Raw genomic sequence first — 16,238 nt, 5'->3', positions numbered from 1 at the left:
TGGCAGCTACAGTTAGTGGTTACTGTGGTGATATGCTGCCTGCTATTTGTTTGTAGTATGAACTTGACAGGTGACCTATTGTTACATATTGCACTGTTAAACTGTACACAAACAAAAAGTTGTGGTTTCATTTGTAACTAATGGGCTCCAGGGAGTCACTTCACCGGGTCAGTAAGAGCTGATTTCAGCTCACTCCCTGTGAAACCACAACTTATTTTTTTTATTACCATTATTTCCTGTTAGTACACGAGGCATGTAATTTACTATCTTAACACTGAGCGCACAGACATGAGTTTCAGGAGATTTATCCTGATATTCTCATCTAACTCTGGGTAAAAAAAGTGTTTTTGCCCAATTGTCTGTTCTTTAAATGTGTATAGAAAGAGGTGTGGAGGAGACTGCAGCACTAAAGAGACAGGATGTGTTTACATATCAAAATATGTATCTGCATGATTCTCCCATTTTACCTGCTGCACAGGTGTGTATTTCACAGTGTGTGTGTTGTCATGGTTGTTGATGATTTCAAAGTCTTTGACAGCCTCTCCTTTGGCTGGGCCGCTGAAGTTGCAATCCAGGTTGGCCTTTCCTGCTCCTTTGGTGCTCACAGTGAAATGAGTGGGCTTATTCAATTCAACACCTGAGAGAGAAAGAGCAGTTCATGAGTTCACATGAGTCAGGACTGCAATTCAGTTAGAATTCCCCTCAACTAGAAGTTTAGTTTAGTTTAACCTCCTTACCACTGCGGCTGAGTCCTGGTCCCTCTGCTTTGACTTTGCTAGCATCATGAGAAGGATCCACTTTGATCCTGATGGGCGTCATCGGAATAGCCTAAACAACCAACACAAACATCTTAACAGACAGAATACACTCAATCCTACAAGGCACATTCTGCTGTCAGTCATGCTACAAAAAATACATGACTTCAACTCACCTGGTCAGCAAACAGGACCATGATGGTGTAGCTGCCTGCTCCAGGTGGGGTGTATTTGACGGTGAATGTGTCGTTGTCATTTCTTATTATGTCAAAGTCAATATCTGCCTCTGCAGGTCCCACCACTCCCGGGGCACACTTGATTCCTATGCTGATGTCACCTGAGGACAGAGACAAAAGTCAACCAAACACAGAAATCCTTTCAGCTGCTCAGGTAAACCGAAACAATGGGCTGAAATACGCTCAGTAAGGCTGAACTGCAGAGCTGGGTGATATGCAACAGCTTTAAGTAGCCTACCTTGACCAGCCTCTGCGCAGTCAACAGTGAAGTATGTTGGCTCGAAGGCCTTGAGGCCGGTCTTGGCCACCCCAGGTCCTGACACCTTCACCTTGTTTGGATGACAGCCTGCTCCGATATTCATCTGTGGTTGAAAACAGCGCAGCTACAGAAACTGTTCACTGATAAAATGTTAATATAAACTGCAGCAGAAACAAACTCCCTCCATGTGTACTCACTCTGAATGGGCTGTCGGGGATGTTGACTCCTCCCCAGGAGACCATGGCAGTGTGTTTCACAGGTTTACGTGGGGTATATGAACAGGCGTAGGTGCCATTGCCATTATCCTTAACCTGTACATCCACAGGAGTACCTTCACCATCCTGTGCAGATATGGACAACACAAGAATTAAATAGGACAATAGTTTAAAGCATACTTGCCATCCCTCACAATTTTCTCCTGGTTTCCTCCTAAGGTCACACCGATTTTATGACAAATTTTCACACCTTCTTGCCCTTATCACAGCCTGTTACTGACACTGGACAACTTTACTGTTCTGTTGCACCATATCCTGCTCAGTGAGTGAGAGACAGATATTCAAATCAAAATTTCAGAAGCTGTGTAAAACATTTATTATAGAATATGTATAATCTATCTATCTATCTATCTATCTATCTATCTATCTATCTATCTATCTAATTTTTAAAAGGGGCATGCATGTTGTTAAATCTGGTGTGTTAGTCTGTCAATCACCACTGAGAGGCTGTCAAACATAGGCCAGCGGCGTGCACAGACTCTCTAAGAGGGGGGAATCAATCTGCATGAAAAGTGAAATTAATAGTGGAACTGTTCAATTGAATATGTACAAAACAGGAGGTGTTGGAGGGACTGAATGAGGGCCAGATGACCCTACACATGCAGTACATTTCTAGTCATATGCTGAATCACATACAGCCCTACCTGAGCCACAATCTTCAGAGGAGCTTTTCCTCCTTGCTTGGCATCAACAGTGAACTCGGTAGGCTTTCCAACAGCCAAACCACTGCTCTGAAGGCCTGGACCATATGCCTTAACCTGGAATAACACATTCATAGAAATTTAGGGGAAAAAAACTATTGTAACACTAAAAGAGATAAGAGTTTTACATTGTATGCATGTTTTGTTGCAGTGTCCCTGGTTAGGTGCATACCTTGTCGGGGTAGAAGTCTTTGCCTGGTGGGTTGACGATCTCAGCCATAAAGGGAGAGTGTTGGATGTCTTCATTGTTGCAGAGCACATGCACGGCGTACTCCCCAGGCTCTGTGGGCCAGTAGCGCACGTCACAGGATCCATCGCCCTTGTCGTCACATTCAATCTTAGCCTGAGACGGACCTTCCACTGAAAAACCTGACCAGGAAATAACAAACGCAGCAAGTTAGAAAAACTTTGGATACTAACAACAGTATTTACTTCGGAAATCTTCTCCCGTGTTATCTGTTGTCTCTCTGACGTCCTCACCCAGTGTCCCGACGTTGTCTCCAACAGCCTCCACCACAAAGTCAGCAGATTTTCCAACAATGCCAGCCTCTAGCCCTGGACCCCAGGCCCTCACCTTCTGCTGGCCGGCCTCAGCACCAATCTTGACCTCAATGGGACTGTACGAGCAGAGTCATAATCACAATCACAGTCACAATGACAAGTCAATGTGGTTTCATTGTAGCATTTGTGCCCATTTGAGTGTTTACCTGCGGGGGATGTGTTGTCCGCCCCAGGTGATGGTGATGGTGTATGTTCCAGGTGTAGTGGGGTAATAATCAAAGCCATACACACCATCTCCGAGATCTTTCCTTTTACAAGGCTCCTCAAGACCCTCTGCAAACAGAGGTTCCTTGTTAGAAGGCAACATTAACTGTATTATAAGCCCACCCAACACAGCTTTCAAGAGGCAACACAACAAGCTTTGACTTCAACATTTTATCAGTAGCATAGTATTATTATTATGATTTTGGCCAAAGACAGAGTTAAGTCTCCAGCTACTTCAGTTGTTTAGCAGAATGCTGCATAGGGATGGGTACCTTTCACATCTGAACCGATACGGTACCGATACTCGGTACCTGCAAATCGATACCGGTATTTTTCGGTACCAGTTTTCGGTACTTTTTTGCATATGTAATTAAAGTTGTTTTAATAAATAGTTAAAACTTCAAATTTAGAACATTTATTTCTCAATAACATGTGGAAGAACTTGACAAAAATGTGTGTAAGAAAGTAGGTAACTCAAAAAATAAATAAATTCAAAATAAATTACTGTACACTGTACTTTTTTTAAACATTAGAACCTATAACAAACAAAATCAAGAACAATCATCAAGAACCATACAGTATGACACTTTATTATTATTATTGAATCGTTGTCGTCGTCGATTTTTGACCCTGATTCTTCTCCCTCGATGCCGGCAGCTGCAGGTGCGGAACCGCCGGCTGCTGCTGCGGCGGTGACTGTAGCTGCTGGGCGAGCGGTAGCAGCCTGCTTTCGGCTTTCGAAAATGGTGCACTCGTCCGCCTTCATGAGAATTTTGTGTTTCACCAAGTGCTTCCTCAGGTTGGTGGTGTTTCCATGGCCGGCTTTGCACTTGGCATCGCAAATGTTGCAGCGTGCACTGTCTGCGTCAATCCTTGTGAAATGGAGCCATACTTTGGAGCGCTTGCGGTCCGCCATGTTCACTGATCAGCTACAACTGACGTAATTACGCTTACCGTGGCCACACGCAAGACGTAAAGGTGCGTTCAAGTGCAAAAAAAAACAAAAAACGGGCGTTTAGGTACCGAAACGTAGTACCGATTGACTTCACGTGAATCGATACTCGGTACTTCGGGCCCATTTCGGTCGGTACCAAAAAAGTACCGAATTTCGGTACCCATCCCTAATGCTGCAACACTGTTTTACTGTGAAGCTCCAGAAATGTTTTGTGGACTATGAAACTTCACCTGAATTTCCATCAATATGGCGGGAGGAGATGATGACTGAGTTTTTACATTTCAGGTGAACTTACTCTGTAAACAAGACCAGGTCAGTGCTTAGTAAATGGCTGGGCTGTGTTTGGTCAATGTGCTTCTGAGGAAGTAAAGCTGTAAAGCTTTGTTTGCTCTTAATGCAGTATCCCCGGTACGTGTGCACCAAAAGTGACATCATCATCACACCTCTTGTGTCCTGCATGTGGTCTCTTTAAATTATCACACCATGTGGTCGTGCACCTCCCTATTTTTGAGACTAGGCACCCACTGCATGTCTAGGGCTTTTCACTGAAGGATGAATGATTTCATGTGATTTGTGTGTTATTCGTTTGTTTTTTTGTTAAAAGTGGTCTCTGTAGAAGATTTGTCGACTGACTTTATAAACCTTTACAAATCCCTAACAAATGGTTTATAAAGCATTTCATTGTTTGTTAACAGTCAAATAACTTAACTAAACTTGAATTATCTATAAATGTACCATGTATTAATGATGCTTAGCCATAGATCAACTAGCAACAGTAAACACATGACTGATGTTTGCAGTTTAACTCACTGGGTCCCTTGATGGAGACTTTGAGCTCTCCGGTGCCGGCTCCTTTGGTGTAAACCTTAAAGTCTGCAGTCTCCTTCACCCTCAGGCCCTTTGGTTGCAGACCACGACCCTTTGCTCTGCAGAGGCTGGGGTTACATGCTGTGGAGAGACACACAATGAAAGAGTAAGAAACAGACAGTGAGCAGCTCTCAGTATTCCCACTCCAACATTATGACCACATGTGAGTTCAGTGGTGGTTTCAGTGGGGAGAAGAGAAATGAGGTGCGGGGTGAATGATATGAGACCCAAACTATTTCCATTCCAACAGTATATCCATCATTTTCAAGAAGGGTGAAGGCTTAAGGGAAAACTTTCTGCTTTTCACTTTTAGTCCTTTCCAGCCCTCCTCCTACTCTGCACACCCATCCTGTGCCCCTTATCCATCTATCTTATTCCACAGAGGGAACTCAGACACCACAGTAAAGGAAGTAACACAGGAAGTGGCGTGTCCTTCATATCTCTGGATTACAAGTGTATGAATTAGGAGCTGCTGAGTCACAGTTGGACGCCCTGCAGGGAGCAAAGGAAACCCCGCAGGAAAAGAGGCGCAAGATAATTTCAAGGGAGTGGACTACTTGGCTCTGTAAGAACAAGGATAATTGTATATTTCATTCTATTAAAATCTGTTTTAATGTGTATAGTATAGTATAGTAGAACCACTGTGACAAATGGTATCAACAAGAAGGTCTGCCTGGCTCAGCAGCAATGTGATCAGAAAACTAAAACCAAGAAAAACTGTCATGTTTAAGATCAATGGGAAATCTGAAAAACTTCTTCTCCAACAGACACTGATGGTTCAACATGTTTCTCACCTACACTGTCTAATAAGGCACAAATAGTCAATAGGTTATACCTCATGGTTTGATGAATGGTTGATAAATAACTGAATCACCTTATAAATCAGCTATAAGCCATTTAAAAGAAACTACTGCCAAATTGTATAAAATGGCAGACGATGAATCCCAAAATCCATTTATAACAACTTCATAGCACTTACAAGTGCAGATCAATCAATCAGTCAATCATTCAATTATTATTTGTATAGCACCAATTCACAACAAACGTTATCTCATGACACTTTCCAATGAGAGCAGGTCCAGCCCAAACTCTTTAACTCATTCAGATGAAGATTAAACTAATTATGAATTATGGACATTTTATCACTGCAGACTTTATTTTAAAGAGGCAAATTGTGATTTGTGATATTGGGCTATTGCAATGACCCATTAGCATTTGTCAGTTCTGCTGAGAGATCAGATCATTTCCATGTCAGAGTAAGGACTTTCTACTGCTTTTCTGCTAAGATTAAAACTGATCTCGAGTCTGTATAAATGAGGCCCCAGGTCTGGTATGACCAGTTGCTAATGGTGGCTAATGTTAGCCAATATTAGCCAACTTGAGAGAAATATCTGCATATCTGATTATCAAGTCAGTTCTGTGGATTTATGACGGTTCTTCTCTTGTGTTACTGTCATAAAGGGTGCCTAAATAGATAGAAACCCTTTTCTTCATTATTAAGCATTCTGTGCTGTCTGACAATGACGTTTTGTTTTGTCGGTCTATGATTGTAATTGTTGTAATGTTGTGGTTTGAATTCCTGAAATGATAATAAATTAAACTAATAGCTGACCAACTTAAGAAATGAGGCATCTGTTTCCTGGGCAACCACAAGCTACAGCTTAATGTTTGTATTCTTCCATCAGAATCTGACAATGTGTTTGTCAAGTTGTTGGTAGGGTTTCTGCTCACGGAGATGTTGAGCCGGTTTGAGATTAGAGCTCGACAGGCAGATGACACAGACTGCACATATAAAACAGGTCTACAGAGGGAAGTCAGTTCCAAGTCAAGATTTCACACAAGACATACACAGTAACGCATAACAGTATAATATCTACATACACACACATCTAACACACTCATGCACACTGTTGGTACCCAAGAGAGATCCTAGGAAACAGGAAATGACAGCAGAAGGAAGGGGCCGTTCCAGAGAGAGGACAGACACCAGCGGGCCTCTATTAAAGAGAAGACTGGAAGGAGGACGGGGGAGAGAAGAGAGGACCCGGCATCCGGCAAAATGGCAGAAAAAAAGGACAGATAGCATTAGACACAAGTAAAGAAAAACAGCAAAGAGAGAGCACATCTCGAAGGATATACAGTGGATGTCGTTACACCTAACAGTCACTGAGACTTCCATTTATGTCATTTTGGTCATTTGCAGGACAAACATTCAAGCACAGAATGTGTCACAGAATGACTTATAAACACGGTGTCTCAGTGATACTGTCATAGGACTAGAAGAGGCGGGCTGCTCACGAATCAAACCTGGAGCTCTTACCCTCTCCCACGGTGACCATGAAGGGGCTCTTGCTGATCTGACCCCCAGCGAAGGTGACGTAGATGGTGTGCTGGCCCTCCTGGGTGGGTTTGTAGGTGCAGCGGTAGCTACTGTTGCCCTTATCCTCGATGGTGCAAGTCACAGTGTTCTTCTTGCCAGCTGGGTCCATTATCATCACCTCCACCTCGCCAATGCCAGCACCTGAGAGGAAAGGGAGGGAGATTCATAATATGACAATGATGATAGGAGTTAAAACATGCAATAAAATATCCATGCAGATTTTCTGAGCTCAAAAACCTATTGACATTGAGATGAGGGAACGGGAAGTACAGAAATGCTAACTTTTTTTCTGGGTTTTAGGACCTGCAGCACTCATTAGCAACCCGTGCTCCAGTTGGCACTAATATTAGAAGAGTGTTACCGAGTCCAGCAATTAGAAATCAACCTTACACGTCATCCATGTTCTTACCTGCTGTGTAGACGTCAAAGTAGGTGGATTTGTTGGCGATGTTTCCTGATGGCTCGAGGCCTGGTCCCTGGGCTGTGGCCTTGCTCGAGTCTCCTTGAGCCATGCCGATCTCCACCTCAAAGGGGCTCTTAGAGATGTGCTGTCCTGCAAACAACACTGTCACCTTCAAAACAAAAAGAGGAGAGTGAAAATTGGGTCTGGAACTCTGAATTATGATATGTAATCATCTTAAAGTATTAAACATTCTCTTTTGCCTGCTGTAGGCAGTCATTTTATTAAAGTCATAAAATATATTTGTATGTGATCATGTCAGTGCGACGTGACACTAAAAGTGGGATGGTTTTGACAGTGGACTGTGCTGCAGGAGTTTCAGACCTACAGCAAACACTGCCACTAGCTGCAGTAGTGGGAAGCTCATCTTCTAATGGGCAATTGTGCATTTTAGCAGAAAACAATGTCAAATATGATAAATGGATCATTTTTAATTGATTAATCTAGATCGACAGACAGACAGACAGACAGACAGACGTCACAAGTCAAAGTCCTAGATTCAAAATCCTACTTAAGTAAAAGAGGAGAAGTATTACCTGCTTAATGCACTTAAAGTACTTGTCATATATCTAAGAATCATAATTACTGATGCATTTGTGAGCAGTGTTCGTGTTGTAGCTGGTAACCTTGATCATACAAACAGATAGCTGTCTGTAATGAAGTCCTATAAAGCCTGCAGTGCACTGGCAATATTTCAACATGTTATTAAATTAAATGTTCTAAAAATAAGCGTCTGTATCTTTAACATTACAGAATAAGGCAAGTTGGCAGTTAAGTTATTAGGGATGCACAATATATATTCATGAATTAATATTATAAGCTATTTATCCTATCTTTGAAATGATAGCTGATGAATAGAGATGATAGTATGAAGCCAAGTTGCTTTAATGGACTGAAGTGCAGCATTTACACACTGGGATACAGTAAGTGACGGTATGCACCTTTACAGCTCCTTAACGAAAAAGTTGTGTTAAAAGAGTTTTAACACGACAAAATGTATTAGAGCTGTGGAATATCAAATCATCCATCTTTGATCACTACATCTGAGCCTCTTACCCTCAGGTGTGAATTAACTACAGGTTGGAAACTCTTGAAAATACAGAAATGTGAAAATCCATATCGTGCATCCCTAGAATTCATAATTGATTCTTAAAACAAGTTCATTTGCATTGAAAAACATTGAAATATTCCTAAAACACTCTTCATAAAAAAAAGAATTAATTAATTCCTAAAAAAAATATTTTTTGGAGGAGAAACAAACTTTAAGAAGTCATCTCTCTTTCCAAAGAGCGGAGCATCAGGTATTTTTCATACATGATAAATACTCTTGAAAATATCCAAAGTAACTGTTCCAAAGCTCTTAGGATAAATGTATAGGAGTAAAAGGTACACTTCCCTGTAAAGTAGCAAGTAAAAGTATTTCAAAACTGCACTTAAGTACAACACATCAATTAATACTGTGTCACTTTCCAGTATCTTTGACCTATACACAGTCAACAGTCCACATGACCTTAGAGAGTCATATCACAGTCTTCTGCATTAAAATAAGTGGACCTTACCTTGTGCATGCCTGTGACTTTAGGGATGTAGAAGACAGAGTAGGTACGGTTCTTATCATTGTTGGCTGTCACTTTAGCCTGTAGGAAGGTTTTAAAAAGTTAACAAACTGATGTGCCATGATGACCAGAAAGATCAGAGACAGTATCTGACCAGGACTTTGTCTCACCTCCTCTCTGTGTCCTGCAGGGTCCTCCACGTAAACCAGCACCTCTCCCATTCCCGCACTGATGGTCTCGACAGTGAACACAGCCTTCTTCATCACAACGTTACCAACCGGCTCGACACCTTCAGGTAGGATAGAAGGGACAGTACATGAAAATGTCCTGACTAACACAGATGGGACTGCAGGTGTGGATGAGCTCAAACTGCAACCTGCTGGACTAAACTTAGTTTTCGGGTCTTTGGCTGTAAACATGTAAATGATCCAAACTGGTCCAGCTGCTCAGCTCAACACATCACAACTGCATTTGTTTCCTTGTTGAAGTCTAGCTGCACATGTGTGCGTATGTGTGTACCTGGCCCGTAGGCGCGGGCCTTCTTGGGGTTGAGTTTGGGTCGTAGAGGTGCACCAGGCTTCAGTTTAGCCTTGGGGAACTGGGACAGGTAGGTCATGACTGAATGCTCATCCACATTGGGGTCAACAATCTCTTCAGGGGTTATAACCTAAGAAAAAAAGAGAGATGATTCCCAGATGAAAGGGCAGTTTTTCCTTGTTAGCATATTTGCTGCTGAAAGAGAAGAGAGGTTGCAGCCATACAGCCTGAAGCAGTGCTTGCTCAGTTGCCATGGAGACTATTACCCACAAAGATCAACTGAGGAGTGTTGTGATTTAGTGATCAAAACCACATACCAACCTCTTCCTGGGCTCAGAAAGTACCTGAGACAAATTAACATGCAATCCAGCACGCATACTCTGATACAGACACACTTACTGTCTGATTGTGTAACCCACAAAGACAGCAGGGGACGGACACACAGACAGTTTCTTAACAACCCAGCACTGAGAGCGGAAACAGCAGCAACCACAGAGCCAACTGTCGGCATGCTATGCCGTGCCAGCTGCCTGCACTGTGCCAGTCATGCCAACACAATACTGTCAGACATTCACCAGAGCAACCCAACCAAGAACCAGCACAGTGAAACTACATTTGGTGAATTCCATTTAAAATCTATTACAAACTGAATGTGTCAGTCCAAAGGGAGGACAGGGGTACGGTGGTGTTGATTCTCTAGAGGATGTCCAAATGAACATACTGCAGGAGTTGTTGCAGCACTGCTTGTTAACTAGATTCTGTTTCTTTATTGAAAACTACTTCTTCTGTCAGTCCTCCAGTATGTCAACGAGCTGACCGTAAGGGATAAGTCTGCTGATATTCCATATTTTTCCTTTTGTCAACAAATCCCATTACACTGATCAAAGTTACACACTAAATACAACACAACAACTGAAAATAGCCTCAACAAAGGCACTATCTCCTCATTGAATTGACCTTTTAATCAGTTTATCCTGGTCTTGTCAGGTAAAACTGTAGGTTAACTGAGGTTAAGTTAACAAGGTCAAAAAGTATAATGTTTCATGCTCATTGCTAATAGTAGCAGCCATAAGCTTTTGCTCCGACCAAGTAAGGCTGTGGCAGAAGTTGCTTATAAATTCAACTTTTCATCTGTGAGAGGAACAATGTTATTTCTGCTTCATTGTAAGGGGACTGATTTTACCTGTGGGATGCCCAGCCAGTCGTCAGCTTGCTGCATGGCCTCGCGGGCGTTGTCCACTGGTTTGGTCTGATCCCACTGGTCCCAGTCAGGACACAGACCTGCACGAAAGACACGAGGCGAGCTGGATTTACTACAGGAAACTCATTTACTCATTAATAATGTATACTATGGTGTAAATGTGAAAAACCTTTTTATTTTTAACTTGACCAGGCAGGTAAACACCGTGAACACTATCCTGACACATATGGACAGTAATATCCACAGTTAGATAATATTCTGTATTGGTTGGGAGCCAGGGAGTGAAGTGCTTTCAGTATAAAACAGAGAAATAGTATTTCTGTTGGATTTGTTGTGAACTTCACTACACAAGAAACTGAGAGCTTCTTGTGTTACAGCCAATCTGTCTAATTCTGGCTGACGTGTTGACTCGTTAGTGCCTTGGCGATGTCCAACAGATAAAAGGAGAATGCACAATATTCCTAATCTTTATTTGAAGGTGAATCTGCAGCAGTAATCAGGTTTGGTCTCCTACATCTGTCTCTGTGGTCTGATAAGATGGCCCGTGGATCAGTCCATTTGATAATATGGTGTTTCTTCATTATCACACAAGCAGATCCTAGAAAAGTGTGTCAGCATTTTTTATTAACTTGTTCATAACTGTCTCCCAAGTCTCTAGGTTGTTATTTTTTGGACAATGTTGGAAGTCTCGAGGAAAATGAAAGCTTTTGTTGAATCCTTATCCTTCCCCAGCTCCAGGCTGCTGGTGATCCACAGGTATGTCAAACATCCTGAGCATGTAAACAGAAACCTCCTTAATGCCTCACTTTCCTTCACCTACATCCCTCCTCCCCTCCATCTTCTTATCTCCCACCATGCTGTCCTCCTCTCTCCCCACTTTCCTCATTTAACAGCACCAGAATGGAAAGTTTCACTATACATTTAAATATCACTGAAACAGCTACAAGGTGAGGTGTCAGGTGATGCTCACTGAGCTTTCATCCTGCTGTGTCAAATGTCTCCAGTTCTCAGCACTTGGCTGGTGTTCATTTCAGCCCCCCGCTGTGGGGGGCTGAAATGAAGTCCCTCCCGGAGACACAGATGTTCCTACACACGCACACGCACGTGCACACACACGTGCGCGTGCACACACACACACACACCTGGAGCACAGCTGTCGACCAGGGCACCCAGGGCCCGGCCACTCTGCCAGTCCCGGCTGAAGTTGGTGATAGGAAGCTCGGGCAGTTTGTTCTGGATCCATCCCAGCAGCCTCTGCTTAGGCGTCTTCTGCTTGCCGTCATCCCCCTCCTCGTCCTCATCCCACATGGGCATGGAGATGGAGTAGTGCAGGATCAAGGTCCAGATCAGACCCAGGATCAGCTTCAGGTTCCCATCCACGATTGCTTTCGAGTCTGGAGTCCAGAGGAAGAGAGAGATATGATGTCACGTCAACATGCTTAAAACATTCACACAGACCTGAAAAACTGGCATTCACGTCATAGCAGACAGACAGATCATTGTTATTACGAAGTGTGGTTGTACAATAAAAAGAAAGGAGATTGATGCATCAAAAAGTTGGAAGGTCATTTGCAAATGTCCAAATTTCCAAGCAGGGATCAGGGTCATCAGGAGTTAGCAAGTCACAGATATAACAACAAATAGTGTTAACCTGAAAACAAACACTGTATTACCTTTATGTAATACACAGTCTATTAAAGACATCAACTGTTAATAAAAAGAAGTAAAAGCCCAGGTAATCAGGAGAAAGAGTATCATGATGTGTTGAGGGAATTTTCCGGATGAATCATATTGCAAGAATTATATAAATGTTCACAGGGGAACATCTGAGCAGAAGTGTGAACAGCTGTATTTCCAAGGACCTCCTGTTGTTATTTTAGAACTGCCACCATCCTCCATACAAATGTGCATGTGTCACGCACACGCACACGCACACACACACACACACACACACACACACACACACCTAACTAATCTATCTATCTACTAACATATTTGGTTGTTCTGAATGCATCTGAGGCATTTGTCTGTGTTCAGACAGATCAACACACTCTGCTGCAGCCAAAAGCTCGCCTGGGCGTGAGGAAGAGAACCACATACACAAACACAAACATACACACCACCCAACTCATACACACAGTGTTGCACAAGATGCAGTCGATCAGGAGGGAGGATTGCTCAGGTCCAGTCTCGAGGACAGGGAGGAGCCGTGTGTTTGTGCTGATGGCTATCAAGGGTGTGTATCAGGGGCCTGAATGGCTCAATCCAGGGTTGCTGAAGAGTTGAAGTTTAAGGTTTGTTAATAGGGACATATGTGTGAATTCCACTTCTGACAACAGCTGTGTCCAGTTGGCAGTTTCTCTGTGATTTCAGACTTTGGGACACTCTGATAAGGGCTGCAGAAAGCATGAAACCAGAGAGAATGAGGCTGAAAAACAAAATAAAAAAACATCTTTGGACAGTAGAGCTTGAAGCTATTCTGATTCCAGTGCTGCTCACATCGTTGTCAATGTAAATGTAATAGTAATTGTTGGTAGCAGTAGCTCAACCTCAACAATGAGGTTTTTTTTCGGAGGTGTTTTTGCATCAGAGTGCTAGGGCTGCAGTTGGGGGGTTGGGCTACTGAAATGGCTGAATAGTTAAGGCCGGCAGCAGGAGGGTCTGAAAACTGCAGCAAGAGTGTAAGGATAGCTGGAGGGGGTGGAATTTCATGCATGATGCAGATGAGGAGCTGAGCAGCAAAACTAAGGCTGTGAAGACATGTATATAAGCAATTCTAATGTTGCGTGTGTTACATCAGATGACTTTAAATTAGTGAGTCCTGCCAGTTCGACATGCAGAATTACATCTGTGCTCACAAGCTGCCAACCTTACGATACACGACATGTGAGCTGCTCCCAGTGGAAAAATACACCCTCCATGGTGATTAAGCGCAGCAGGGTCAGACGGCTGGGCCTGTTTGGATGACCCATCACCATGGGAACTTAGTTGGATTGGTACAGGGCCGCTCAGTCCACTCAGGAATGACAGAAAGAGGAAGAACAGGCACCAAAAAGCAGGAGACATGAGAGACATTAAGAGTCGGTGTAATGAAAAGACGGGAAGAGAAATGTTGCCTAAAGACAGAGATAAAACCGTCAGCTGCGAAGTGTTATTTGGACTGTAGAATGATGTGAATGGGTGCATGCATGTGTACCACATGCTGCTACTTGCAGCAGGAATGCAGGTAGAGGTGTGTCACATAGTGGCTTGTCAGCTGCCACAGCACACACACACACTCAAACAGGACCACAACATGAGTGGACCACAGAGAGTGTTCAACTAATGGTAAACTTTCACTCTGTCTTGGTTTTGGCTTAGCTTGCGAGTCTGCTGGATTCGCAAGATCTCCTGATCATGTGAATCCATCTGTCCACGCTTCAGACTGTGTGCCTGTGTCTGAACACACAGTGGTTCAAACAATTGGGCAGCTATGGGCGTGTAGATGTGAAGACCAGCGAGAGTTAGTTGAAAACAACAATGGCCTCAAGATGTAGGCATAGTTTCTGCTGCTTTGACGGTTGGGCACTTTGTGTGCATGACGTGAAAATTAAAGCATGGCGAGGTATTGTTTTCTAGTTGTGGTCATGGAAGATGAATAACTAACATGACGATTTTGTACCGTTTACATTACACACCTACGGTACATAATCTAACGTAATCTTACAGCTAACTGATTCCATGGCTCAGTAATACTAATTTTGTTGAATGTCTGAAGTTATTAACATTCCTGAGTTATGTTGTGTCTACATAAAAATAAGCCAACAGCAAGATATAGCAACATAAAATGTTATGCTATAACTAGGTTGTAAACAGTATAATCCACCATCACTTCTCACAATGTACTGCCATCCAGCGTGCATCATCTCAGATTTGAACAGCAGACGAGCCTGTGTATGTGCTGCTCTTTGATTCATGCCTCAAACACAAAGCCACTAAACATGCAAGGAATCTGCCAGCATTCCCGACAGACCACAGCACACAGAGCCTGACGGAGCCCATATACGGACACACACTGCCGCAGACTCCCCCTCTGCCTGCTGACTCATACCCATGTACGTGTGTGTGTGTGTGTGTGTGTCTGCGTGTGTGTGTGTGAGTGAGTGAGAGTGAGAGTGAGTGAGAGATTGAGAGAGAGAGAGAGAACAGAGTGGGAGGCTATCATATGGAGAGTGTGCGTGTCTGTGGTCGATGCTCTTTTTGCCCCAAAAACTCCCATGATTCATCCATTTGGCTCATTGCTGCACCCCCCCAGTGACATCGCTATGACATCATCGCAAACCCTGACCCACAGCCTGACCTGATCCCACATCTCGGGTAGGGAGGGGGAGGTGGCGGCACAGAGAAGAGCAACAGCAGGAGGAGAGGCTCTGCACAATATTCAGGTTGTACTGCAACATCTGGAGAAGATTAGTCCTGAAATCTTGGAAGGCGAAGAACAGTCCTGAGGTCTGTCCCTACCCTGTCCACTGCTCACAGTATCCTTTAGGTTACATGCCTAAATTCATATATATAAAATATGATAATAGAATGCAAAACATTGCAGGACTGTCAGGACAACAATCTATCGACCATTACATGATCCTGCTTGTTTTACCGGGCCTTTATGTTGAGATCGACAACTAGACTGGACTGGACTGCTACTTTTAGACCTCATTTTTCAATTACCACTTTAGGCAAAACCTTTGAGATGATTTGTTTTGAATGATCATAATATCTTTACCTGATTTCAACCAGGTTTCCGTACACATCATAGCCTGAAACTGGCCTCATTAAAGCTACAAAGCTAATGGCTTCATTCTATTGGACTGCCTTGAAAAGTGGGTTGACAGTAGGGATAGTGCACCAGACTAGTTAAACTAGTTATCAAACAGAATTTTTCAGTGATGGCTCCTCTTCTATGACCCCTCTGACCTGTGGTGTTCCCCAACGCTCCATTCTTGGCCCCTTGTTGTTCTGTGCAATGATGCTGCTATTGTGACATATTATGCATATAAGTATAACAGTTTTGCAAATGATATGTAACATTTATGTCCCAGCAATGTAGGCTATTTTCATCAATGAGAAGCCTTAGTCTGTCAGAAATTAAGTGCTGAATGTCCCAAACATTTCTCCAGCTACATGAAAACAAATGTGAAATCAGTCCAGCTTTAAAAGTGAGGTCTTGGCCCTCTGTCTACAAACGCCAAACCTGCAGCTAAAAACTGGGTGTAACATCTGACAATGGCCCTTCATAAGTTCCAAATGTAGTT

At 43.1% G+C, this 16,238-nt stretch overlaps 1 protein-coding gene across 1 annotated transcript in view; it reads right to left on the bottom strand.

Moving 5' to 3' along the window:
* The window catches only part of flna (filamin A, alpha (actin binding protein 280)), a 56,768-nt gene that overhangs the window by 21,794 nt on the left and 18,736 nt on the right, over window positions 1-16,238 (bottom strand). Inside the window, 17 exon segments of the mRNA XM_073469387.1 lie at window positions 468-637; window positions 738-828; window positions 932-1,092; window positions 1,230-1,353; window positions 1,448-1,591; window positions 2,170-2,283; window positions 2,399-2,595; window positions 2,707-2,843; window positions 2,934-3,060; window positions 4,757-4,894; window positions 7,134-7,334; window positions 7,603-7,765; window positions 9,213-9,290; window positions 9,380-9,498; window positions 9,729-9,876; window positions 10,930-11,027; window positions 12,090-12,341. Of these exon segments, the coding sequence (XP_073325488.1) occupies window positions 468-637; window positions 738-828; window positions 932-1,092; window positions 1,230-1,353; window positions 1,448-1,591; window positions 2,170-2,283; window positions 2,399-2,595; window positions 2,707-2,843; window positions 2,934-3,060; window positions 4,757-4,894; window positions 7,134-7,334; window positions 7,603-7,765; window positions 9,213-9,290; window positions 9,380-9,498; window positions 9,729-9,876; window positions 10,930-11,027; window positions 12,090-12,341 (2,462 nt within the window).

The sequence above is a fragment of the Pagrus major genome, chromosome 7 (genome assembly GCF_040436345.1).
Source record: "Pagrus major chromosome 7, Pma_NU_1.0".
NCBI lineage: Eukaryota > Metazoa > Chordata > Actinopteri > Spariformes > Sparidae > Pagrus > Pagrus major.
This window is presented reverse-complemented; position numbering and strand designations above follow the sequence as displayed.